Source organism: Salvia miltiorrhiza, chromosome 4, assembly GCF_028751815.1.
Source record: "Salvia miltiorrhiza cultivar Shanhuang (shh) chromosome 4, IMPLAD_Smil_shh, whole genome shotgun sequence".
In the NCBI taxonomy this organism is placed as follows: Eukaryota; Viridiplantae; Streptophyta; class Magnoliopsida; order Lamiales; family Lamiaceae; genus Salvia; species Salvia miltiorrhiza.
The window spans coordinates 53,185,160-53,213,042 of record NC_080390.1 but is presented as its reverse complement, the minus strand read 5'-3'; the positions used below and the strand labels follow the sequence as shown (position 1 = coordinate 53,213,042).

The following is a 27,883-nucleotide window of genomic DNA, read 5'->3' as shown; positions in this document are numbered from 1 at the left end:
TCCTAAAATTGGCAACCAGTTTATTTTCACATTTGCATTGCAAATATGATACCACATAATATAGCAATATAGCATCCGACATAGATTCCACATAATTCAAAATAGTTTGGAACAAATTTCGTGCCATCCTAATACGAAATACTTAAATATAGCAATATAGCATCCGACATAGATTCCACATAATTCAAAATAGTTTGGAACAAATTTCGTGCCATCCTAATACGAAATTAAATTACACAAGTTTTCCCGCAACAAATCCAAGCAAGATGAACACTATCGCCATGAACATAAAATTATTTTGTTCGTCGGTGTCTCTCCTTGCCCTGCCAACTTCAGGGAATGTGTTTCCCACGCCCGTGTCGTCTCGTGCATGGTCTGTGTAGGAATTTGCTGATCGTGGAACTGAGTTACTCGTAAATGATGTAACAGGCGGTGGTGCGTTTGCAAATGCTGCCTCGCCTTGGGCGTGGACCTCATCAAACCACAAGAAATCTCCTTCGTGGCCACCGTTAAGGGGGCATTTGTAATAATAACGGCCGGCATTTCGAGCCTTCCATCCTGCACACCGCAGCAACATCTTTCCATTACCACAGCAACAAAAAGGGGCAGGATACCTTGCACGATTATCCATCAGACACCTATTCCAAAAGACCAAAACATGAGCAACACAAATTCCTGCAGCAAAGTATCAAAAATCGACAAAATACCAAGTTTTTTCATATATCAAAAATAGCAGCCAGAAAATGTCACAAACAAGATCAATTTGTCCTCACAAACTAGTAATAATTCAGATCCACGAATGAATTACACAATATTATAAATCCTAATTAATTCAATGCATTGCAACATACTGTTGCCACATCGATTGGGCAATGGCATCACGAGTCGCAGCCCACTCAGGAGACGGCTCAACTGCATCCACATAATCTCCATGTTCCGGTTCACTGAACTCATTATCTTGTGGTAAGTTATCGAATGCTTGCTCGAGAGGATCCACATCCATCTCCGTTCTAATGAAATTATTCAATAAAAAACAAGCCATAATAAGGCGATTCTGGACCTTCACGGGATAAAACGTAGTGCTCCTCAAAATCCCCCATCGCATCTTCATAACACCAAAGGCACGTTCAATGACGTTTCGAGCCTTCGTGTGGCGCATATTGAACAATTCTTCAGCATTTTGTGGGCGTGCAGCCATCGGTCCCCATTCTTTGAGATGATACCGGACCCCCTTGTAGGGAGCGAGAAACCCCTCAGAATTGGCATATCCATTATCCACGAGATAGTATGAGCCTACACCAAAGCATGAAATATTAATTTTGAATGAATTTGCAGATATAACGTTACTAGGTATTGTGATATATGGCTACAACTTACCCCTGGGTACCTTGAATCCATTAGGTCTGTTCAACGCATCGCGCAAGATTCTAGCATCCGCCGCTGATCCCTCCCATCCCGGCAAAACGTACACAAACTTCATATTTTTGTCACAAACTGCAAGTGTATTTGTTGAAATTTGTCCCTTCCTCGTTCGATACCGCGGTTTATCAATATTCGGCACCATAACATTGATGTATGTACCGTCTAATGCACCCAAACAACCCTGCAAACAATGTAATTTCTGTAAATCTATCATAAAATCAGAATATAGGCACATATATCTCACTTCTTGTTATATGGTTTTGTCACATACCCTAAACCATTTCCATCGCGGGTCGGTTGAATCTTCCTGCACCGCAGTGGGCTTTACCAACAGTATAACATGGAGATTCAGGATGGCTCTCAACACAACATGAATATAGTGTGACACTGTCTGCCCACTTCTCCAAAAATCGAACTTTACAACCCGATTTTTTTTGTGGTGAGCAAGTACAGACAGAAATAACGCAACCTGCTCCTCCACAGTCACAAATCTACCATCTTTCAACCCACCTAAGTCTCTCAATAGCAGACATAGTCTACCGAATGTATTTCGGTCCATCCTCAAATTTAGTAAACAATCGACATCGCTAAAACCTATAATTCGATTAAGGTGCTTCACTTGATCAGGGATTCTATGTACAATCCCATATGGCACAGCTAGAACTCTACGCTTACGTTTCCGGGACCTTGCCCTATCAACAACATCGAGGACAACCGCTATCTGCATCATCTGATCATGCAAAATTTCCTCTACGGCCATATATACACAAGCCTTCTTATGCCGTATAATATCCATGACGCTGAGCACACAACATACAATAAAAAATAATTCACAGATGCACACCACAAACCTCAGTAAACCGCTGTACAGACATTTGATGGCAACAACACAACATCAATTTCACCATTGCACCATATATACAATTCAACAGTAAGGTATTTTCGAATTGGCAAATTTACAGAGAAATAAAGAAGGCAAGTATACTGAGACACATAATTGCCACGAAATATCTTTGATTTTGTCAATTATCACACGCACTACAGGTGCTCCACATGTCGAAATCATCAATTGAAAATAAAATCGATTTGAAAAAACTCACAGGAGATGAAACCCTAGATGACAGCAGTGCGTAGATGTTCAATTGGACGACACCCGGCAACAACTACACGGCAATCGAATTCGACGATGGCAGACCCAGCAAATCGCGCGTCCCTATAATCCAACGCAAGCACCTGTTAACCACCATTGAAGATGACGAAATATGAAGGAATGAGATCTCTATTAATCCTATAAAAACTTGATTGAGTCGATTGAAATGGCGTGAACTTGTTGTTGCGCACTGGTCCCTTGAAGAACATACCCACAGATTGAAGAAAAAGGTGCTGAATGGCGTGAAATTGTTGCTGCGCACTGGTCCCTTGAAAAGCTCTCGGAATAGAAGCGGCGGATGTAAAAGAGGGGCAAATGAAGAAGTGTTGAATTTGAAAAAGAAGGGCAAATTGGAAGAAAATATTTTAATCGAAATTTTGTAAAACCCAAGATTAGCTAACCAAGGGAGGCCTTCGGTTAGCTTTCCTCGAGAAATCAATGATTTAAGGCCGGGCCAAGTGTTTTTAAAGGGCCTGCAGCTTTATTTTAATAGGATATCAAACACAATTATTAGCCCAGAAAAGGACCTAATAAGGCCATAACAAGCAAATCAAACGAGCCCTAATATGTTTACCCAAGTGAAATGTTATACTCCCTCCGTCCCGGCCAAGACGCTACATTTGCTCTTCGGCACAAGATTTAAGGAGTTGTAGATTAATGTTTTAGGTGTGTAATAATAAAGTGATAAAGTAGGAGGGAGAAAGTAATAAAGTGATAAAGTAAGAAAGAGAAGGTAATAAAGTGATAAAGTATGAGAGAGAAGGTAATAAAGAAATACTTAATTAGTATTAATTAAGTGTTTAAAATTCCTTATTTTTGCCAAATATATAAATGTAGCATCTTCATTGGGACGACCCGAAAATGAATATATAGCATCTTGGGCGAGACGGAGGGAGTATAACATGGCCGAATAGTCCCATGGAAAGGGGTGCCGGAAAGGATAAAAGTCTGGCCGAATTCTGTCGTATCAAAAAAATAATATGGCAAAGATAAAATGCAACATGAGATTAAATGTATAGTTTTTTCGTACCTCACATATTGTATACGTGAGATTATATTAATTATATATATTGGTTAATTTATTTGAAAACAAGTTGAGCAGGGACTAAAATAATTCTTAGTATTATTCATTCTAGGCTGATATATCAGGTATAAAACTGCATATTAGTATATTATAGTAATTATTGCATCTATAATAAACTTGTATATATCACACATGCATAGTCAAAATATATAATTCAAACGCCGACCATGCATTATTAGCCATAAAATTCACTTCGCTGTCGCTATACCACCACCGACTATTGCCACCTCACTCCGACCGCCGCCGCCGTATAGCCTATCTCAACCAACCAATCGTAAAGTTAATTAATTTAAACATTTATACTCAATCAACCAATTATTCTTTATAAATGCAGCCAAAGATCAATTTTTTTTTAATAATTCCTGGTTGTTAGATAGCCAAGTGTCAAACTGTCGATGAGACAACGGTCTCTTGGCATAAACGTAGTACTTGTACAATAAGGGTGCGTTATCTTTGGTTGTAAATTTATCATGAAAAAGTGAAGAATAAACAAAATTTCACCATTTAAATCCTTTATTTCTTTTCTCACATTTCCTACTTGACCCTTACTCGTTCCTCATTTACACTACAAAGGAGGGATTATGTTATCCCTCCAAAAATGATGTGATAATATTATCCCTCATTTATAGTGTAAATGAGGAATGAGTAAGGGTCAAGTAGGAAATGTGGAAAAAAAAGGGGAAAGATTTAAAGGAGGGATTATACTACAAAGGAGGGATTATATCATCCCTCCAAAAATGATGTGATAATATAAGCCCTCATTTATAGTGTAAATGAGGAATGGGTAAGGGTCAAGTAGGAAATGTGGGAAAAAAAAGAAGGATTTAAAGGGTGAAATTTTGTTTATCCTTCTTTTTCTCATGATAAATTTACAACAAAAAAGAACGCACCCTAATGATTCATTTTTGGTTTGTGGATCAGGTTATTTGGCATTGTGATACATAGGGAATGCTACTAATAAAAGATATTATCCCGTGCAACCGATTGCACCGTGCAACTAATTTATGAATTACACTACTTCAACATACAAATGACACTTGAAAATCAGGTTATTTGGCATTGTGATACATAGGGAATGCTACTAATAAAAGATATTCTCTCGTGCAACCGATTTATGAATAACACTACTTCAACATACAAATGACACTTGAAGATCTTCAAGTGTCATTTGTATGTTGAAGTAGTGTCATTCGAAAATGTTCAAGTATCATTTCCCGGATGAAGTGGTGTCATTTTAGAAACTAGTTGCACGGTGCATCCGGTTGCACATGAGTATTTGTGTTCTAATAATATCCATCCGAGGTTAGATCTTCTTATTTACTTTTTTTTTTCATTCTCATTACATTTATATAATATTTATTAAAATTTGTGTCACCAACAATCATGCTCATTCCTCTAGGACGAAGATAGTATTTATAAAAAAAACACTTAAAATTAGGAATTTTTTAATAGAAGATCAAAGTTGGATATTTTCTAGAAAATGCTAAAGTTAAATACATGAAATATAATTAGCACTTAAAATTTTATGATAATACTAGTTTTTAACATCGTTTCAAAAGAAAAAAAAAATGCAATTGTTTTAAAAAATCTGGCTCCTATTTAGAGATGTCAAATTGGCCCAGCCAAAGCCCATTGTGTCAAATGAATAATTGGGGGCACACAAAATTTATGAGGCTTGAATACCCAACCCAACCCCATTGGGCCAATGAGAGTTCAACCCGATCTGATCCGTAATATTGCCAGGCGCCCAGGCCTACAGAAAGTGGTCCAACCGGACCCAAAATTTATCCGAAACGGGTTCCTTCCACCTATTGAACCATATCTTTTCGTCTATTTTCTTCTATCATTAACTGTAAATTTTTCACAGTCAGTCAGTTTGGACTGCAGCAATGTCTATAAAATTACTAAAAAAATTTCTCCAAAAACAGTTTATTTAGGCTATTACATCGCACCGAAATTAATCATTATCATATTTGGTTCTATATATATATAGGGACGCGCTCCAGTGAGACCCCATATTTTTCGTGAAACACTAGGACAATGAATAAGACATATAATACTAATGAACAAAACGTGTATCTAATGAACAAGATGTATATACTGATGAAAAATAAAATTTAAAAAATTCGTAATGAATAAGACATATATACTGATGAACATGGCCGTATATACTGATGAACAATGCAGTATATACTGATGAATAACAAAATTTAAAATATTCTGCTCCCTCCAGGATTCGAACCCTGCGAAAAAAAATCACCCTCCAGATACAATATCAGTCATATGATTGATAAAATAAACGCACCGGAACGTGCCCTAGATCTCACTAAAATTTGGGGGTCTCATTGGAGCGGCCCCCTATATATATATATATATATAATATATTACAAATGCGGTATTTAATTATTATCATCGCATCGAAATTAATCATTCGTCTACGATAGATGTGATTTCTTTTTATCATTTTCATTCATTGGTCTTTACATTTTAGGATATAGGAGTATATTTTTAGGCTCATTCACACACTGTCTACAAAAAACTTATCTAACAAGTTATTTATAAATAATTACCTAACAAATAAATTTGTTGGGTAAATTTCTTCATCTTATACACATTTTTTAATATTTTCTTAGAATTTATGTTCTTCAATTCACACTATACTTATTGTGAACATGAGCCTTTGACTTTATTATGACATCCTACGTGCAATTCTAGAAATCATTATTTTAAATTCGTGCAATTCTAGAGCCTTTTATTATGACATCCTACGTGGCAAATTAATTCCACATGTAATATAGAGTAATATTTTATTTTTATTTTACATTTAATATCCTTAATTCCTCCACCTCCATTCGATTCCAAATTTGAAAAACCATGACTAGAAATCATTTGTTGTTCATCGCTCCCACCACCAGAAATCAACAACTCTCACCGGCCACCGCCTTCTTTCCTAGCTTTTATGCAGTCGCAATAATAATCCACCAGACCAATTCCTGCCTATTACAGTAGAATTCTTGTTCTATATTTCCAAGGTCGAATTTCAAATGACCCGTAAGTTCCATAATAAAAATAATCTTGAAATGCAATCAGATGTGCAATGTCATACAACAACAACATTCAAATATAAATAAAAGGTAACTAAGACACATTTTCTAATTCAGGAACACAAATGCTTATGTTATATCTTCACCTCTAATTGAGGTTTTAATGCAATTACAACAGATATGATACATATTTTTTCTGATAGGACAATACCCTAACACATAATCTAAATACCTGAAAATAAAGGCAAAAAGAAGGAAAAATATTGGTGCTGCAATATGGAGAAATACCTGAAAACAAAGGAGAAACTAATAAATTTAAATAACTTTGTAATATTAATGAAAACATAATAAAACTAATAGAATTGTTGCTTTCAAGAAGCATAATTTTTTAGGCAATAGAATTGTTCTACACCATTTTAAAAATTCCACAAAAAGAAAAATGATAATAAAAGCTTACCTCAAGAATAAGTGTCTTTTCATGTAACATATGAAACATATATGATTATAAGAGCACCGAGTACAAATATATCATGACTTAATATATTAAAATACCCACTTCCATAATATGTCTATGAAAAATACCCACCCCCTTACTAGGGGGTGGGTATTTTTCATAGACATATTATGGGGGTGGGTACTTTTAATTCCACCCCATATATCATTTATATATCAAAATGTGTTTGTTACATATCAAAATGTGTGGGGCGATGGGTTTAATTTGAGATTTTGAGTTTTTAGATTTTGAGTTCTACCGAAAGAGATGGCTTGATATTGGGATATTAAATGTAAAATTAAAATAAAATATTATATGTGGAATTAGATTGCCACGTGGTGTATATTTTAAAGCTAAAAGCTCTAGAATTGCAGGAGTTTTGAATGGTGAATTATTAGAGATGCCACGTAGGACCCCGGATTAAGGAGAGCGCAGGATTCCCAAACCGTATATCTCGGCAGAAAAAGGGGCGAGGTGGTCCGGCGAAGCAGTCGAAAAAGTGTGGCAGATCGCGGCGGTGGGGAGGAAGCGCCGGTGTTCGGACTTCGGAGACGGGAGGAATGGATTTGGGAGGATTTAGGAGGGGTGATGTGTAATGTGATGTAAATCAAATAATTTAACTAAATAATATAAAATAATAATTGATGTGGAATTATATTGCCACGTCAGCGATAGAGAATTGAGCTAGAGGTTCTAGAATTGCAGGGATTTTAAACCTTGAATTCTTAGATATGCCACGTAGGACCCCGAATTAAGGAGAGCGCAAGAATCCTTAATCGTATTATATATTTGCTAAATTTAAAATGCTCACTGACCTGGAATTTTAATTTCTATCTCATAGCTGTTCTTTCCCTGGAAATTTGTTTGACATTTATTTTATAAAGTCTATGCATTATTTACCTCTTTTCGTCGTAAAATTGTCAATGTTCTCTTTTTTTTCCTTTAATTTTCTGTAAAATCGCCAATTAATCTTTTATGCCGAGTGCCGATGGCTCTTCCTCTCGGCAAGCTCTCGCTCATCGTTGGTGCAGGCCTTGTGGGATCCGTTCTTGCTATGGAGGGCCGAATATCTAATGTTTCTGAATTTTTCTCTGTTGCATTTAAGATTGTTTCAAGCAACTTAAACAAGATGGTCCAGCTACTTCCCAACCCAAACCGCGAAATGATTCTTTGATGAAACATGTCAACAGCCTGCGAGAAGAGCTGCAACTATTGGCATCAAATAGATCTATTATGATTGTTACCGGAGAACGATCAGCTGGAAAATATGGAATAGTAATTATTACCATAGTTGTTGGATATGGTTACATCTGGTGGAAGGGCTGGAAGATTTCTGATATGATGTTTGCAACAAGGCGTAGCTTAAATGATTCATGTTCTTCTGTAGCTAAGCAGCTTGATACTATTTACTCCTCCTTGTCGGTTACTAAGAGAGATTTACCCTCGAGAATTGACCGAGCAGATTGTCAAATTGATGAGGCTATTGATTTTACAACTGCAACAAAAGAGAAGGTGTCTGTGCTGCGAGGTGATATGACATGCATATTCATCATAAAGTGCAGCCACTGGAAACTGTGGTTAAGACATCTCAAAAAAGAATAGAAAATTATCAAACTGAGATAGAGGGAATATAAAATATAATTAAATACATTCAACTAACAAAGTGTCAAAAATATTCTGCTCAAAAAAAAAAAAAAAAAAAACAGTGTCAAAAATATTTATATATAATTAACCCTTTTGTTGGGTAAAATTATAATGTTTTGTTATAACTACTATTGGGCCCGTGAAAATATATCGGAATGTTTCATTATATTTATGGGCCTTCACTCAATCAGCCCAACAAAAACAACCCAAATCTACGGCTCCCATAGCATTTCTCACACAACTACATATAAAGTTATAAACCCAAGTATACGGCTCCCACAACAACTACATAAATTTGACTTGTGTTACAAATCATTACCTATTTTTATTTTAAATTACAACTGCCAACTATATAAAATCTGCAATCATCCAATATTTCGTTTTAATTTAAGTAAATACAGCATCACTATCTACATTAGTATTATTTCTAAAATGTGGTCACACTAATAATTTATATATTTTTCAAGTTAAATCACTTAATGATTTGTTCACGAGTTAACGAGTTGAATACTACCAAGCTCAAATTTAGTTTGTTTAAGTAGCGAACTTCTTTAATCTAACTTGAACAAGCTTTTTTGAGACGAGCTTCGAATAATTTGCCAGCAGTTTGATTTGTTTACAACCTTATCTATGAGTAATTGAAGTAAATAACTTTCTATGATTATTATTCAAATAACTTTATTATTAAATTTTAAAAATATTATTTATTTTTATGGATTTTTTACAGGTACCATAGGTGGAATTAAAAGAGCACAAAAACTCTCGTGAAACTGACTTCACAATGATACTACTTCACAATGAACTTTAGTAAGTTGAAGTAGTATCATTGTGAAGCCAGTTTCACGGTGAAATCGGTTTCACACGAGACCACCTCTTAAAAGATTGGATGGAAGTTCTTTTTAAGAAATATTTCTATTTTAGTTTTACATGTATGCAAATATTTTTTTATTTTTATTATAATAGTTTGACATGACATATTAACAGTTTTTTAAAGAATAATCTCCATAATTTATAAATATATTATAAAATAATTTTCACGTCTTTTTTTATATAAATTATAACACCAAATGATACCCGTCGAAATTCGACGGATTACACACTAGTTTGCTAGAAAAAGTTAGCACTAGTTAGCACGTATTACGTAGCTAGATGTTTTTATTAAAATTTTATTTTTCTTTAAAAAAATTACAAAAAGAAAAAAAAAATAGGAGTACTACTAATTAGTTATAAATAAATTCACCAAATTACGACGCGTCAGTCTCGTATGATTGGATCAATTTTGACAACATTCTTACGTTTCTTCCCCGTGTTAGGTTGAAATTGATTTGAGCAATTATTTTCAAATCAAGTCTTTTTCAGGATTTGTATTCTATTTTATTTTTATTTACATTTTATGAAAGATCCATTTCTGGTAGAGAATGTACGTAATCATATTTTATGTTGAACCAGGGGTGGAATTGTAAAATTAATACAGATGAAAGAAGAAGTCAGCGTTGCTGTGCTGGAAATGACTAGAAGTTTATTATGATGATAAACTGGAAAATGGGAATTCTGCTTTGATCATGACTGAAATTGAAAAATAATATTATTAATTAGTTTATCTTTTACAGTAGAGTTGAAAGATTTTACATTATCTTTTATATTTTCTCCATTTCAAAAAATAAAAAACCTTTATGCAATTATATGCAAATTTCTCACTAAAGAGTTTGCTAGCTCCTTCATTTTCAAAAGCACCATAAAAAGGGTTATAATTTTATTTCGTTCAGGTATATTACGATGGGAATGAGATCATGGTTAACTAAATGTGTAGTTATTAATAACTCTTTTATGAGTGTTTGTGAAATATTAAGTCATAATTATTTAATTGAAACCCGTTACACCAATTTTTCCCCTTCTTCGTGGGCGCTTTCATGTTTACGATCATGAAACTTGATTACAAGAAATAATATTTTATCCAAATTAAAAAATGATGGACAAGACTCAGTATTTGGCATTAAATAAGGAAAAACAAAAGCAAAATAATACTATTATACTCTCTCCGTCCCACCGAGCTTGAGTCGTATACCTTTTCGGGTTGTCCCACCGAACTTGAGTCATTTCCTTTTTTGGCAAAAATTTGAAAATTTAAAATACTAATTTACAAAATTAATTGCACCCCTTATTACATTCTCTCTCCTACTTTATCACTTTATTATCTTCTCTCATACTTTATCACATTATTACATTTTCTCTCATATTTTATCAATTTTATACTATACACTTAAAACACTAATCTATAACTTCTTAATTCTCGTGCTAAAAAGAAACGCTTCAAGCTCGACGGAACGGAGGGAGTACAACTTACGAATTGTTTATCTAGTCAGCTAACCACTTGTTCATTGCACACGTAGTCACATGACTAGACAGTAGATGACAAATTTGGTTGAATAAAAATTGCGCAAATCTGTCCCACTTTAAATATATCTCAATTATCTCATAATCCAAAGGGCCCGCTTTCCATTTAAATAAATTTATCCACTTTAAATATGATTGATCATCTTATCTCATTCCTGATTAAAAATGAAATAAAATAAACCCCAAACCAACCCCACTCCCATTATAAAATCTCTTCAACCAAACCTCTCTCCCCTCCCCCTTTCCCCCCCTCTCTCACTAATTTCTTATCTCTCTTCGCAAAGGAAATGCAATGACTGCAAGAAGGAGCCAGTACCGCTACCTCAGCTGCGCCGCCGCGGCACTTACTCCGGCGCCGGCCGAGGATCGATTCGAATTCGATGAATCGGAGGTTTGGGGCAGCATCGTCTTCCCCGAGCCGAAAATGCAGGCGCGTCGTCGTAGCCCGCGGCCGGCGAGGAAGCCGCTGAGGGTGAAGAACGACGGCGTCGATCGTCTGCCGAGATCGCTGCCGGTGAACATTCCGGACTGGTCGAAGATCCTCGGCGGCGAGTGCAGGCGACTCGCCGGAGATGATGAGTACGGCGACGAGGTGGAGGGGGAGCAAAATGACCGAATACCCCCTCACGAGTATTTGGCGAGGACTAGAGGCGCTTCTTTGTCGGTGCATGAAGGTGAGGGAAGGACGCTCAAGGGCAGGGATTTGAGCAGGGTTAGAAACGCCATTTGGAAACAAATCGGATTTGAAGATTAAATAAATTACTAATTAATTAGGTTAATTTAACCTGAGATTTGCGCAAATGGAGTTTTTTTTTTTTTTGTCGATTGATGATATATATTAGTATGATAAATTAGATTGTTTCGTGTTGGTAACATCGATGTAGGAGAAAATTGACTTCGGGGAAAATGTCGTATGCTATGCGACAATTTTCTGTAATTGAAATAAAGTAATTTGATATCAATAGTTATGCATTAACCGAAAATGTTGACGAAGTATGTAACTATATATTGAGGAAAATTCTATCAAACATGTACGTATACGTACTGCATCAATCGTATATATATTTAATTTGTGTATACGTGTAGACATGTTAGCTAGATTTATCCATATTTTCACGGGGCATGTCCGATCATAAAAGTTTTGAAACCTTGAAATGGTGGATATATTCTTAAAGCTAATTAATTTAAATACGCATTAAACTTTCGAGAATAATCATTTCGAAACTTTAAAGATCGTGCAACGGAGAACTCGAATACAAAACCTCAGATCTTGGGCATTAATCTCCTATCGTTAAATCAGTACACACGCACATAAACTATTTATTTATTGAGAACGAAAAGACACGTTATTAAGAAAAAAATACACCCTCCGTCCGCAATATCGTTTTCACATTGTGGACGGCACGAGTTTTAAGAAAAGTGATGGATAATGGAGTAGTAAATAGTAATGGATATTATAGTAAGTGGAATTTGGGTCTCACGATATCGTTTTTTTTTTTGATCAAAAAAAAAAAAATTATTGTTGTGAGTGGTAGTTTGTGAACCTTATTTCTATAATTGGAAGTGAAAACGATATCGCGGACGAATCGAAATGATAAAATGTGGAAACGATATCGCGGACATAGGGAGTAGCCATGCGACAATGTCAACATCTTGTCGTCATTTTATTTGGTGTACAAAACTTTAGATAAATTTAACATAATTGACTACGAGTGGCTTTACTCAATTATCACAAGCGATTAATTATTTATTTTATTTTATTTATATTCAAGTTGTAACATGAAGCAATTTTGCTATTGAAAATGATCGATTAATCTCCTTCTTTGTTGGACAAGAGGATTTTTTTTATATAATTAAATTGAAATTTTATTGCAAACAAAAAAAAAGAGAAATCCTATAAAAAAAATTCCATGGAAGCACAACATGCAGTCAAAAATCCAAGCCTCATTAAAATCTCTTGAGGGAAAATTCAGTAGAAAAAATCCAACAAGAGAAAAAAGAGTACTCGTCTATTACAACATACGTGGAATCTGCGAATTGCCACGAATTGCCATCGAACACAAATCGAACGAGTATCAAGAAGATGAACAACATACGTGGAATCTGCTTCAATCCAAAGATTGTTTCAGGTTGGACATAGAAGATTATTCATTGTATATATGCAGTTCATAAAATATTGCATAAGAACGTCAATTTTGAAAATAAGTAACTAGACATCTACAATTAATGGAATCACCTGCGAATAATCCGAAATAATCAAATCTTGATGAAAGTTGGATAACACATGATCTAGAGATGTGGGAATACATTTTGAAAGGATTAATATCTATAATTGCACAAAATCTTCATTCTTATTCTAAATTGCTAGTAGTTTTAAGGGTACCACAATCGTGTTACTTGCATTCGTTTTGGTCCAAGAAGATCGACCACCGTCGACCTTATATATACATAAGGCTATAATCACTACACTATATGTGGGGGAAAAATACAATAATACTATCTTCTTATTTTAGATTAATGCAAAATGTGGTTAAAGTTTCTAAAATTTCATGCATAATTATCATTTATCACCCGCGAAATTATATTCCACAAAAGCTAGGGATATGCCAAAATGACTAGTTAAATAATTAAGCTTTTTTATTTTTCAAATGCTTTGAATTTTTTGGGTACGATACTCACATTTTTTTGGAGACGCTCTTACATTTAAATGTTATCTGTTACGATTGTTTTAAATAGATTTATTTCGAATTTATTTTTTCTAGGACACCATATATTTAGAGAAAAGGTTGTAGAGTAAGAACCTAGTATAATTTTTCGAACTATGCTAAATGATCAAATAAAAGTAAATTTGATCTAGCCCAAGATAAGTTGGGTCTGAAAATAAGCCCAATAAGCTTATTGAATCTTGAACAAGCCCAAATCATGAATATTCCTTAAAATATATAGTTTGTATAATAGACTTGAGGGTAATATACAATATACAACAATAACTTGAGGATAAAAGGATGCAAAAATAAATAAGGAGATTAATTATAACCTAGATCTGAAAATTTATATGGAAGATATATAACCAATATGTAAATGTAATGTTTAAAATGATTTTTGTTAAAATATTATGCCCTATAACCATATGTTGCTTGTATTATCACAATTAATAATTATCACGTTTGTAATGTATTTATTGCTATATATTATTATTATTATAATATTATGCATAAAATATTTTGAAAAGGAAAATTATTCCACGTAGTATTGGTTTTTTTTATTCGTTTCTTTTATTTATTGAGATTTTAATATTTTATAGAAGTACGTGCACGAGTATGCGCCGTCTATTTGCAGAATACTACCAAATACTCGTGTTATGATTAATTCTCGATCATGTAATTCATTCCTATGAAAATCAAGTTCCAAGGTAAAATTCGTGCATGTATAGGGATTTTTTTTTCCACAAATTTGCAACATATGAGAATAAAATATTACATATCAGATCCCGATTATGCTTTGGTAGAAACCATGGCAGAAATTTTGGGATGCATCTGATGAAAACAAAATAGTACAAAGTTTTTTCTCAATAAAACAAAACTTTGGAAATAGTTGATTTTGTCTCCTTGTACGTTTGCACTAGTACCATATATGGTCTTATGTTAATTTCAGTGTAATAATTGAAATATATGTAATTAAATATTATATATACAATAACTAACCCCGGCAACCCGGTATATATACTTACTGATCATAATATATGATTAAAATATCACCAGAAACAGATGTGTATAGGGATGTCAAAAAAAATCCGAAACCGACGGGCCGACCCAAATAGACCGATAAAAAAGGTGGGTTAGAGCTGAAAAATTTTAGCCCGAAAAAAATTTAGCCCGAATGGCCTGAACCGAAAATAGCCCGAGCCCGATAGGGTTGGCCCGATTAACCGAACACTTTCTTAATAATTGATTTCTAAACTTTAATACTTTACTTTTTAATTTGATAATAATATTTTGATACTTGTATAATATGTTTTGATTTTTTTCTAACGATTACTAATAAATATTTATGATATAAAAGTCAAGAAAATATAGTAATTTATGTTATATCTATATACAACTTTTATCAGAAACAAAGTTAAAATTAGATATTATGTAAATTTACATTAAAATAACACTAGTTTTTGTATCTAAAATAAAGCGAAATGTTTTGATTTAAAAAGCACGATAATTTTATTACAATAATATCATTATCTATATAAAAAATTATACATATAAAAAAATCGTAAATTTGTGGGCCCGAACGGGCTAGCCCGAAATTGAGTGGGTTAGGGTTAGGGTCGAAAAATTTTAACCTGAAAAATAAAAAAAACCGACTAGCCTGAATCGAAAATAACCTTAAATTAAATGGATTGGCCCGAAACCAAGTGGGTTGGCCCGATTGACATCCCTAGATGTGTATATACGTAGTTTATGCTTTAACCCTATTAATTTTTTAAAACTAAATATATAGCTAGCATGCAATTATTGACTTAGAGCGAGTTCAATTATTAGTAGAAATTTGTGTCTTCAATTTGATTTTTAATATGACTTCCCATTTTATATAATTATTTTTATTTTCATTTTCATTTATAGATGGAGTTGAGCTTTGAATAGTTTCTTTTGGGATATAAGTAAAGTTTTAATTAAAAGTCTTTATACTTTTATATACAAAAAAATACATTAATTCTTAAGAGTTTTTGGGTACTTAGAAAGTACTATATAGTAATTTAAAGTCCCTGCGGAAGAATTGTACTCCCTTCGTCCGCCAAGAGTATGTCACTGCAAAAGATGTGATACCATGTCCTAAAAAGAAAAGTGACATACTCTTTGCGAACGTTCAAAATAACAATTGTAACATATTCATGGAAGACGGAGGGAGTATATATTTACTTGACGAAAAAAAAATCGAAAAGGAAGAAAATAATACTCTTGACAACTAAAAAGATGTAAAATAAAGATATTTCCTTCGTCTCGCGAATCTTGAGTCAATTCTTTTTGGCACGGGAATTAAGTAAATAGTATTTAGTGTGTTAAGTGTGGTAGGTGAAAAATTGAAAAGGTGAATAGATGAGAATTTTTTTTGCCAAAAAAGGAAATGACTCAAGATTCGTGGGACGGCCGAAAAAGAAAAGTTACTCAAGATTCGTGGGACGGAAGGAGTAGTTTTTTGTACATTTACTTTTTACTCATTGATATTTGTGAATCAAAATGTGTTCAATTTTTACTATTTTATCTACAAAACAAAGCTACAGACAAAATACTACATACAAAGGCAAATCAACATGAAAATATATAAGTATGGATTGTTACATTTATACATGAAAATTGAAAACTGACGAAATAAGCATATTTTCAATTTTTATAAATAGTAAAAACGGGGGTGGAAAAAAAAACTTTTCCCTCTCCTTAATGTTCGGAGCTGCAGGTGGGAATTGGTTGAAAGTAGCAGACAGATTCATGCTGACGCTGACCGCACGTGCATATCCATATTTTAGTTTGGGAGGATAATAATTAATAAACATAAATGGGTAATGATTAATAAGATAAATATAAGTTTCTAGCGCAATCTTAATAAAATAATCTTGAAAAATATAAATTTGGTGCCCAACTTATAATACCCTATATTATAATATTAGGGTTATAGTTAAAAAATACACAACTTTTAAAATATATATATATAATTTGAATTTGATGATATAATAATGTTGGCGTTTGCATATTTTAAAAAAATTGTTAATTTTGAATTTGTAATCGACTTGGTTCATTAATTAATGACAAATATTTATACATATAATGACTTTAGACTCTGATGATAGTCAAAGTAGATTAGGAAAACTAGTTCTTTTTTTATTGGGAAAATGCGAGTCATGCCGTTTTATTGACTAAAATAGTTGCAACAAATGAAAACGTATAAAAAATTACTCAAATATAATGTTTTCTCGTAGATAATTCTTACTGTCTTTGCGTTTTGATTGTCGACATCAATTATTATTGTCGTTATTTTGCCCGCAATTCATCAAAACATATAGTGGTGGACGCGGTTTAATTTGGTACGATTTGACATTAAAATCAAAAAATAAATTGAAAAATATAATTTGGTGATTTCAATAAATTAAAATAAATTGTATTATTATCAAAATCAAATCAAATTAAACTATATTAATATGATTTGGCTCGATTTGATTTGTCGGTTACCTATGTTTTAATTTTTACTACTTCATAATAGTGGGAAAAAAATTAATATCTAATGCCCTTCAAAAAGGAGAAAGTATGATATCGTTCAAGAATAAAATTGAAAAAGTACTTAAGCATTCAATTTTTTTTTTTAGAAAAAGTTAAAAAAATATGCAGAATAATTCGAAACACATGAATGAAATGAGTTGAAGTGTCTATAATGCTACGATTAACATCACTACATTATTTTGTAACAAAAAAACTTAAAAACAAAACAATTTCACATCTTCAACTTTTGGCACAAACTTGAATATTATATAAAAATTGAACTGACAATAATTAGAACTCCACATATAACGATGAAAATAAAAGATTTAATCTTAAAACTACCCAAATTAATAGATTTACAATAAATTAATGGTATTACGATTTATAAAAATTTAATTTGATTTATAATTTTTAATTCGTAAATCAAATCAAACAGTACAAATACAATTTGATTAAAAATGAGATTAGTTTGATAAAGGACATAGAAGAAGCGTGCAAAGTGGAGTGGCCTCACTAAATATTGATTAAATATGGTAATAATTAGCAAGACTTGCGGCGCTTGAACGGGGAAATCTGACGTCACTACTTTTGGAAAAGTCTAGGTTAGGTTAAATTCCATGCGACTTGTGTTTCTCATTATAAATCACTTGTTTGATTTTGTTAAGCACACGCATGGCTTGTTTTTTCTTTTTAATTTATTCACTTCATTTGACGTCGTTTTCAGCCACAAAATTCATAAATATGTACTACTATATCATAAATCTGGAGTAGGTATTTAGAATAGACAGATTATAATACTATATTTTATCTTAGAAATTATGCCCAAATGCTCTTCCCTCATACGAAATTTTACCAACTAAACTACTAAAGGACAAAAGAAAAAAGATTATTTTTTTAATTCATTTCCTTTTGTGACGCTTTTGCTGCGTTACTATTATTTGTATATGCATCTTTACAACCGAGTCAGATCGACATATGCAAAATCTCTTATTCCTTCATGAAAAAATAAATTTATAAATGATTGCCTTCACGTCAAAAGAAATCGAAAAATCACTAAATTTGACTTACGAAATTGTTTGTATGCATATATTCAGAATCTTACCTCATCTCTTGAATTTTCATAAACAAAACTTGGAAGTGTAATTTTAAAATAAAAAATAGATGCAACAAACCTACAAGTAACTTAGGAAAGTTTAAATCACAAGAAAGCAATTCATTAAACAAGTTCTCAATATTCCTCTTTCAAGATTTGCCTTTGCAAACAAACACTAAAAAAAATCTAATACATTTTCTCTTATCGTTTTCGCACAAACCATGCGCGAAATTGCAGAAAACAAATCCATCCACATCCTTCCAAAGAATAAGCTTAATGTTAACTCGATATTACATCGATTCCGACGACGACGCCGTTCGTCGTCGTCGGACATAGTTGAACTAAAGATGATAACTGCATCATAAATCTCTATACTTCTAGATTGTCAGTGACTGAATCAACTACAACTCTCAACCTTCTTGCTGTCTTCGAGAATTTGCTGTAACATCAGCCAAAAAAAACATAGATTTTAGAGTGACACAGACATACATGATACATGCTATTAAGTTCATGAAATTCACAAGATAATGATCGATTATAGCTTTTTACCCGAATGGTTCTTCACCAAGTTGCCTGACCACACCTTTGGTGTCACGGTAGAGGATGTGCTTCGAGATATCCGCGATTTCGACACGAAACATGCTTGCCAGTTTCATGTGCAGTTCTTCGTAGGATCCAAGCAAGGAAAGATTCAGTGTTCTGCCCACGTCCTCGGATTCCATGAAAACTTTGCAGTGATCGGTCTCTATGCCTAGCTCCGGCTGAAGCCACTCGCGCTCGTGCGCCTCGTTCCGATTGAGAACAAAGCCGGACCCATCCGAAGTGTTCCCACCTCTGTCTACATTGCAGTCGGAAGAACTGGAGCGGCTTACTGAAATCTGCTTCTCCGTGAGTATTTCTCGGCCAAAAAGCACGAACGGCATTTCCTTTCGATTTTCGGGCTTGGTTGACACTCGAGCTGAACTCCCCATTGTCAGAAGACAAGAAATGTTCTTCTCGTTGCTCTGTTCAGAGGAAACAGAGTTGGAGGGCCGGGTGGCTACGGAAGCTCGATCAAGAGGCCGAGGAGGAGGAGGATCGGGTGGAAGCAATCCGGATCGTAGTTTACTGAAATGGAGGTCAGATAATGTTATACCGTATTGACCATGCCTGGCTCCCTGCATGCCAGCAGGAGCGTTATCTGTAAGACAACCGAAGGGGTAGCTCGACCCGAAAAGGTGGTGGCTGCCGGTGAAGGCCGGCAAAGGAAGTTGTCCATCGAGAGGGGAATCGGGAGGCTGCAGTAATCTCAGCTTTTTGTGTGGAGATGAGAAAGGGGATAGATGGATGTTGGGAAGGTTTGATACTAATTCAACTGACCACGGGTTCACACGTTTCACATTTTGAAGCAGATCGGGTTCGTCCCACCTCACCTGCAACCATTCACCTCCATTATCATACCAGCTGAATATATCTAACCACTCTCATTATCAGCAAAATGCACAACAAAATACAGAAACAAGAACTCAATCAAATCATTAAAGTGCAAAAACTATGCTAGTCATGTTTCATATCAAAAGTTCATGCTGACAAAAGCCTCAAGATAAAGTTCAATAAACGCATTACTAGCATTACTATAAAGGGGAGACGAGTCACCTGCAGAAGCCTCCAAGGGGAATCAGGCCATCGAACAGGATCAGCAACCTGCACTGATGATATAGTTCCCATAAACCAACTTATACGCGAGGAATCCTCCGTCTCAAAGGCCATCTTGAACCTCATCCCCGAGCACCAACGTATTTGAAGGGCCGCCCTCAGAAGAGACGTCCTCACAAAGAACTCGGGATTGCTAGCTCGGGGATAGTAAATCACATCAAAGGGCTTCCCATTGGCAGCAAGGGTTGCTGCTTCGACCACATCTTCTGTTTCCACTCTCCTCCCCTTGCCCATCAAACTCCCATTGTTAGCCCCACCACCATTTCTACTCAACTTGCTCTCATCCTCCCTCAAGAACATTGAAAACCCTCCATATGGCACGGCGGGACCACCTCCACCGGGGCTCCACCGTGGTGGCACCTGAGGTCCGCCACCAATCCCATTCTTGGCACGCCTGACCCCAACACAGAGGTCACCATTCTCCGCCCTCAGGAACACGATTGAATCCCCCGCCACGAGCTTCTTGTGGTTCACGAACGTGCTCCACCCCGTTGTCAAGAGGTGCCGCCTGGGCGTCCCCCTGTAGATATGCCTGAACTTCCAAACCTCGCCGTGGACATCCTTGACAAGAATGGTCTGCACGGGAGGATCAGCCGAGTAGTCCAAACGAGGGAAGATCGTCTCTGCACAATACCTAGGCACCGAGAAACCTCCACCGTTGTTGGCATCGGACTGTGTCAAGGTCTTGGCGAAGGAGGTGGGCTTATCTCGATTCTCAACCCCATCAACCTCGGCAGCACCATCCTTATCAAGATCAACCTCGTCCCCTGCAACGGGGGCCAATCTGATCTTCGCGAAAACCTCATCCGTCTCAGGATCAGCCATGAACTTAACTGCAGACACCCTACAAGGTACATAGGCAGGCAACCTAGGACAATTCCTAAGATCAAGATTGCCACAAACGTGCTCCAAATGGCCTTGTGGGAAGTAGAAGACCTTCGAATTCACCGGCGGCATTTGCACCATGCTGCCGGCGCAGGCGTGCCACAGCTGAGAATCCAAACATCTCTCACTCTCTTTGCTTCTCTCCTTAGATTCCATAAACGTAATCATCTCAACTAAACAACGTTGTATCGAGATTCAAGAATTATAGTCAAAAACCTTAATCCCCTCAAAATCTTCAGACACAAAATTGATGCAGAAGCACAATAAAATGAGTGAAGATTATATGTATGAATCAGTCCCAACAACAGAAAAACACACGGTCCCCCAATTAACAGCTCAACATGGAAATCAAATTCCTAAATTTCGAAAATTGAATCCTAATTCTCCTAGAAAATCTCATCTTCTTCAATTTGACAGCTGCTAAAATCATGTGTTTCTTCTAATGATTCTTTGTATCAGCAAAGAAACCAATGACTTCCACAACAATGAATTTCTTTTCCAAGAAAAAAAAAATTTTGACTAGCATTTACACACAAACCAACACTGTACCAATGGGAAAAATGAAATCTTTCAACATTTTTTGCTACGAATTTCGAAGCCCTCCCCCAAATTTCACTGCTATAAAGCAATGAATTCAAACTAAAAACGAATTAACCAAAAAGGGGAGATTAATTATTCAGAAGAATTGGGAAGAGTAAACGAAAATTTGTGATGTTAAAAACCAAAAAGGAATGGAAACTTATGAGAACCGTTGATTTTCTTCTACTTCAACTTCCTTTTCCTTTCTCCCATACTTACACTCAACTTCATTTGCATATATAACTCTCCCTCTCTCTCTCTGTAAATATTTATATATATGTACTCCTATATGTATAAATTCTTGACAACAGAAATCGTCTTTCAGCCAACCTACTGTTTTAATTTTTCCGCTTTTGCCTCAATATTATTACTATTATTTTGAAAAGAAAAAAACTATAATCCGTTACCGAATAATATAGTAATATTTCTGACCTTCTTTATCGGATCTGAAGAAACTTCTGATGCACCTTTTAGGATTCCACTATTAAACAAACAAAGATCTTGAAACAAACTACACCATTTCCACCTTTCTTTAGTAGATTTCCGGTTTTGCCTTTTTTTTTTGTCTTCGGTAATAAATTATACGTGTGAGGTTGTTTTTTATACTTTGTTTACTATTTACAATATGAATATTTTTATTCTGCTCAGTAATTTAATTTTGATACTTTGTCTGTTACGTTATTATTATTATTATTATTATTATTATTATTATTATTATTATTATTATTATTATTATTATTATTATTATTTTCCTTTGTTCCCTTTGTAAAAAAAGATATACTCCATTTGCCTGCAAAAACTTATATCAAGAAATTAATTAGAGAATTTTGTTATTTTTATTGCTAGTTAATATGGAGAATATAAAGACTCTTGCAAAGTGAGAGTCGTATTGAAAAATTGAACAAGAGTAAAATTTGGAAATTTGAGTACTATAAATTTTGCATAGAATTCTAAAATGAAAATCTACATATTGCTTTTAATATATTTTACTTGATCTTGTGGAAATTCATATTGACAATTAACCACCTCCAAACTATAATCCTACATCTGCTCCTCGTCACAGATATCATCTATTCACAAATCTAATAGATATACGTTCAAACGGATTATAATTTATTAAATATATTTAGTATGATGATGATTTTACGTTGTGTAGTAAGAAAGAAATATAATAGAGTAGAAAATACAACAAAATGATTTAACCATGAAATATATTTTGTACATAGCATGTGTAATATTAATGTGTATGTAGTGTGTAGTATGGCCAATATGTATATAATGTGCGTGATATCGATGCTACTAGGTTGGGATTATTATGTCTAATGTAGAGATTTTGATGAAATTGAATTATTAACATTATTATCGCCAATCAATATGAGTAACTATAGTGTGTGTTGGTTTAATTGTAGAGTGATTAATATATATGTCAAAGATTTTAAATTTAAAATCCATCACAGTGCGGTCTTTGAATCAATATTCAATAAAATATATGAAAATAATTATAAAAAACAAAAAGAAATATAAGAAAGAACAATCAATACGGCGCGAGGCTAATAAGACTGCACACGAGCCAGCTGGAATGACTCCTAATTTACCGAATGTAATGATTTGGAATCACGACTTTCTGTCAGGGCTTCTCGATATTATCCATTCCAATTCAATATGAATTAATATATCTTCCTTTTTTCCTCAAAAAAAATAAAAAAATAAAATAACAATCAATACGTTAGTTAAATTTCAATAGTTTGCACTTGGTATATTTTTTTACAAACAATAATAAAGATGGTCAAAATTCATTAAAACAACAAAATGTGTTTGATACATTCTATATTTTAATTAATAAGTTTCTTAAATATTTTTCCGCAAGCCTCCAAATTTCTTATTAATCATCCCTAATTAACTTTTGAATATACATCTATTTAATGTTAAACTCGAATTTTCACCTCCTGCTCAATTTTTGGGTACCGAATCAAACCAAACAGTGTAAATGCATAATCAATTGATAATAATGAAAGCAGTTTGACACTAGTACTTCTCTCATTAATTTAAGTTTTGGCTTTCTGACTTTTCTCCGAGTTTAACTTTATTTATTAATTATTAATGTGTAACAAAATGTCCCACAGCGTTTTAAATGACCTGCCGGGAGCTACATGTGATTAAAGTCATCATTACATGAAATTCATTTTATTTTGTAGTAATTTTTGTTTTTTTTAGAGAATTTTGTAATATTGTATTATTTGCTTACTTTATCAATAAATATCATACCTATGCTGACGATAATGTTACATTATTACATGTGAAGTATAATATATATGAAAAAAATGTCCTACACAAACACAAGACATTCTTTTTCAATTTTGATAAGAAACAAAGAAATTAATATGGCCCACAATTCACCGAAATAATCACACATACATCTCGTAAAATGCTATTTCAAAAAGAAGATTGTCTGAGATTGTCTGTGTTCAAGATTCGAATCGAAATTTATATATAATGATATTTGAAATTCCAAATACCAGTCATCAAAATTTGTATCTCAATCCCCATCTGATTCAAAAAAATGTATAATGAGATTACATATATGTACATATTTATTCTTGAAATCGTAATCGATTTATCGTAATGAAATTTCAAATACCAATCCTGGCCTTTTTGTTATTGCTCTCTGATTTCATTACAAATACCAGTCTTGGCTTCTTGATATTGCTCTCCGTAACGAAAGCTTTTCTGTTTCCTCAAAAAAAAAAAAATCGTAATTGATTCGAGTATTTTTGCACAGTATAAAAGACAGATAATGGACTAAATTATTCGAAGTAATTATAAGGCTTGAAACTGTGGTCTTCATATTATTATTATGTCACATACTACGGCCACTAACACTAAAGCAGCACTCAGAATTTCCCCAACCAAAAATTCCAATTGATAGGTTTGAATAATTTAGTCCCAACACTGGAAGCAAAAGTGACAATTAAGTATGTGTGTATTGATTTAGTGGTATGTTTAATGTCATATATTCAAGTTTATTGTAACACATTTTTTCAAGTATTTTTTAATAGGGTAAATCTATTTGGATCAAATTGATTCAAATCAATTACGACAAAACAAAAACAAAATTGTGTTTTACCTTAAATATTCCTGGTAAAAGTTATATATATATATATATATATATATATATATATATATTAAAATTAAGTTCAAAATTGGAATTATATATTATAATTTTATTTAAATATTTAAACATATGTCTAAAAATGTAATGAAAAATTATTTTAATTAAAATAAATTACCATTTAAAAAAATAAAAGTACCCACTTAATGATGATTTTTAAAGTGATGAATTATTATTCAAATCGTGTGTGTATATATATATATATGAAATCAGTCAAAATTCTTATTGAAAATACACAAATTTAATCAATATATATATACTTATATTTAAATAAAAAATAAAAAATAGTATATAAAAAGAAAAAAATATTTTTTTATGTTGCAAATTAAATATTTATTACATTTGATCAGGATAAAATTGATCCAAATGACATCACTCAATATATAAAATGAACAATATCATATCAATATAGAGGTGCACAGTCCCAGCGTATGCATCCCCATTGAGTGTGTGTAGTGTACTTTCATTTGTAAAATTTTGACTTTCTCTATTTAAATTTAAAATACTAATAAAACAGTACATGAAATTTCCTAATTGATGAATATTTTGATTTTGGTTAAAACCGAACATTTTCCATAGCAAACACAGTCGGTGGAATTGTCCAGCTCAATTCCCATCGATAAACGTAAAATTCGAACTCATAATATTTTCCATATTATTAGACCATCCTTTACAAGATTTTTTTTATATATATTACATCTGATTATTAAAAGAAAATATGAATGTTGGCGTGGTTTGATAATATAAAAAACAAAATAGTAATGAGGTGGACCTATTTTTCGCCTAACCACTTTACAAATAATAAAATGAATTAAATTAAGAAGACAAAAAAATAATAAAAATAATAATTGGACATTAGAATTATGTGTTAATGTAGGAAATGGGCCATATGAAATGTTGGTTGGTTTTGTCCCTCCCACCACTCCATTTATAGTGCCACTATTTGTGGGTGTGTAGTATGTAGTGTTCTTACACACACTACACCTACTCGTGCGCCCACACGCCTCAGCATCGCACATGCCTCACTAACCAGATTAATCCCATTCTTTTTCACAAACTTTCACCTTTTTTTTTCCATATTCTTTTGGGGAATGTATTTGTGATATTTTTTTCTAGTTGTATTGTCATTTTTACATTAGTAAAACTTGAATAATAGTAGTGTGTGCTATATTATATACATATATAGTCTTGATGTTAGTAAACGCAATACATTTCTTTAGAAGATTCACATTTCTGAATAATTTTATTTCAGAGTGTGTGTTCTCTTTAGTTATAAATTTATCACGAGAAAATAAGGATAAGTAAAAATTCTTCATTAAAAATTTTCTTTTCTTTTTCCTCATTTTCTGTTTTTTACAATGAGGAATAATATTATCACATCAAAATGAATGGATAATATTATATCTCTTTGGAGAGAAAAAGAAGAATGAGAAATGGTAAAATTCTCTTTTGTTTAAAACGAGAGGAAAAACAAAAAGGAATTTAAAGGGAAAAAGTTTGTTGATCCTCATTCTCTTATGATAAGTTTGCAACTAAACAGAACACATCTTAAATAGTTTTTTTTTTTATTATTATTATTATTAAGTCTCGAATTTCTACTTCTCAAGAATTTGGTAATTTCTTTCAAAAGTATAAATTTTTGTTATTCGTATCGAGCTAGACAGTACCGTATCTTCATTCTTCACCGGACTAATTACAAATTGTGCCTGAATTTGAACAAAATGATTAAAATGGAAATTCTTCATTTACGAATTACAACTAATTAATTAATCTAATTATAATTTGAGCATAATTAATCATGCACAGGGAGTGGCAGTGAAATTTGCAGAATGTGAATTCACAGAGAAATTAAATTTTGAAGCGTGGTCTGAAGTACATGGAATGAATAGGCATTCAAATTTTCCAGCAATGATTTGTGTGTCAATTGAAAAATTGTTGGAACTGCACATGTACCAAATACCAATTAATTTAAAGGTGCACCTAAGTCGCATTGAGGCCCTTTTAGGTTTGTGACAATTAGGAGTTAAATGAATTATTCAAGCAATTAATAAAACAAACAGATATAAATGCCCAAGAAAATTCTAACGAATGCGACAGGAGTTCTTAGATATGGTTTTCTTATTGTTTTGATTTTCCCTTTTTGAAGTTTAATTTATAATGTATTCCGTGTTTCATTCTAATACGTATATATTTTTGTACAGTGGATGGTTCAAATATAAATTTCATTTAAAGTTTAAATTACGAATAATTTGTTAAAACATGAGCACTTTCATGGTCCTGAATTTGAATTTTATAGAAACGAATTTAAAATGCATTTACGGGATCATGAAAATATAATATACTTTAAAACATTAAATAAGATTTTTACTACTCCCTCTGTCCCACGAATCTTAATACGTTTTCCTTTTTGGGTCGTCCCACGAATCTTGACACATTTTCAAATAAGGTAATAATTATTACATTCTATCTCCTGCTTTATCACTTTTATACTTTATTAACTACACACTTAAAACACTAATCTACAACTCCTTAATTCCCGTGTCGAAACCAAACGTGTCAAGATTCGTGAGACGGAGGAAGTATATACTATAACTCAAATATATATATATATAGAGTGTGGTTCTAGAGAGAACTACATTATCTGTGAGAACGTGAGAACCATCAAATCTAATGCATCCACTGTAAAAATTAATGCATTCGTTGTTAAAATTAATGCACTCAAAAAAATAAAATAAAAATTGCTCCCTTCAGGATTCGAACCTAGGATTTGCATTCATCCAAACAAGATGATGCATCAACCGTAGATCTTGATGATCGAATGGCTGAAAATGGTTTCCGTTCTTATTTTATTTAGTGGTTCTTTCTTGAACCTCTCCTCATATATATATATATATATATATATATATATATATATATATATATATATATATATATATATAGGGGGCCGCTCCAATGAGACCCCCTAATTTTAGTGAGATCTAGGGCA

The 27,883-nt window shown here is 33.3% G+C and overlaps 3 protein-coding genes and 1 pseudogene across 3 annotated transcripts; 2 read left to right on the top strand and 2 right to left on the bottom strand.

Moving 5' to 3' along the window:
- Positions 1-232: 232 nt before the first annotated feature.
- LOC131023613 (uncharacterized) lies at positions 233-2,218 on the bottom strand. Its single transcript, XM_057953154.1, has 4 exons — positions 1,694-2,218; positions 1,378-1,603; positions 852-1,293; positions 233-638 (listed from the first exon to the last, which is right to left on the bottom strand). Exons 1-4 carry the CDS (start codon positions 2,216-2,218, stop codon positions 233-235), a joined length of 1,599 nt encoding a protein of 532 aa, XP_057809137.1.
- Positions 2,219-8,181: 5,963 nt separating this feature from the next.
- On the top strand, positions 8,182-8,795 carry LOC131023612 (uncharacterized; annotated as a pseudogene).
- A 2,458-nt stretch (positions 8,796-11,253) lies between these two features.
- LOC131020550 (protein S40-4-like) lies at positions 11,254-12,207 on the top strand. Its single transcript, XM_057949447.1, has one exon. It carries the CDS (start codon positions 11,524-11,526, stop codon positions 11,983-11,985), a length of 462 nt encoding a protein of 153 aa, XP_057805430.1. The 5' UTR covers positions 11,254-11,523; the 3' UTR covers positions 11,986-12,207.
- Positions 12,208-18,668: 6,461 nt separating this feature from the next.
- On the bottom strand, positions 18,669-22,301 carry LOC131020549 (auxin response factor 18-like). The gene is made up of 3 exons (XM_057949445.1): positions 20,205-22,301; positions 19,119-19,981; positions 18,669-19,008 (listed from the first exon to the last, which is right to left on the bottom strand). The coding sequence occupies exons 1-3, from the start codon at positions 21,315-21,317 to the stop codon at positions 18,939-18,941; spliced, it is 2,046 nt and encodes a 681-aa protein (XP_057805428.1). The 5' UTR covers positions 21,318-22,301; the 3' UTR covers positions 18,669-18,938.
- Between the last annotated feature and the right edge of the window lie 5,582 nt (positions 22,302-27,883).

Coding starts and splice junctions, on each gene's coding strand:
- LOC131023613 (XM_057953154.1), bottom strand. CDS start 2,218: ATGGATATTATACGGCATAAGAAGGCTTGTGTATATATGGCCGTAGAG. Junction 1,294..1,377: donor TGGATTCAAGGTACCCAGGG/GTAAGTTGTAGC, acceptor GCTTTGGTGTAG/GCTCATACTATCTCGTGGAT. Junction 639..851: donor GCCCAATCGATGTGGCAACA/GTATGTTGCAAT, acceptor CTTTTGGAATAG/GTGTCTGATGGATAATCGTG.
- LOC131020550 (XM_057949447.1), top strand. CDS start 11,524: ATGACTGCAAGAAGGAGCCAGTACCGCTACCTCAGCTGCGCCGCCGCG.
- LOC131020549 (XM_057949445.1), bottom strand. CDS start 21,317: ATGATTACGTTTATGGAATCTAAGGAGAGAAGCAAAGAGAGTGAGAGA. Junction 19,982..20,204: donor CCCCTTGGAGGCTTCTGCAG/GTGACTCGTCTC, acceptor GAATGGTTGCAG/GTGAGGTGGGACGAACCCGA. Junction 19,009..19,118: donor CTTGGTGAAGAACCATTCGG/GTAAAAAGCTAT, acceptor CTGATGTTACAG/CAAATTCTCGAAGACAGCAA.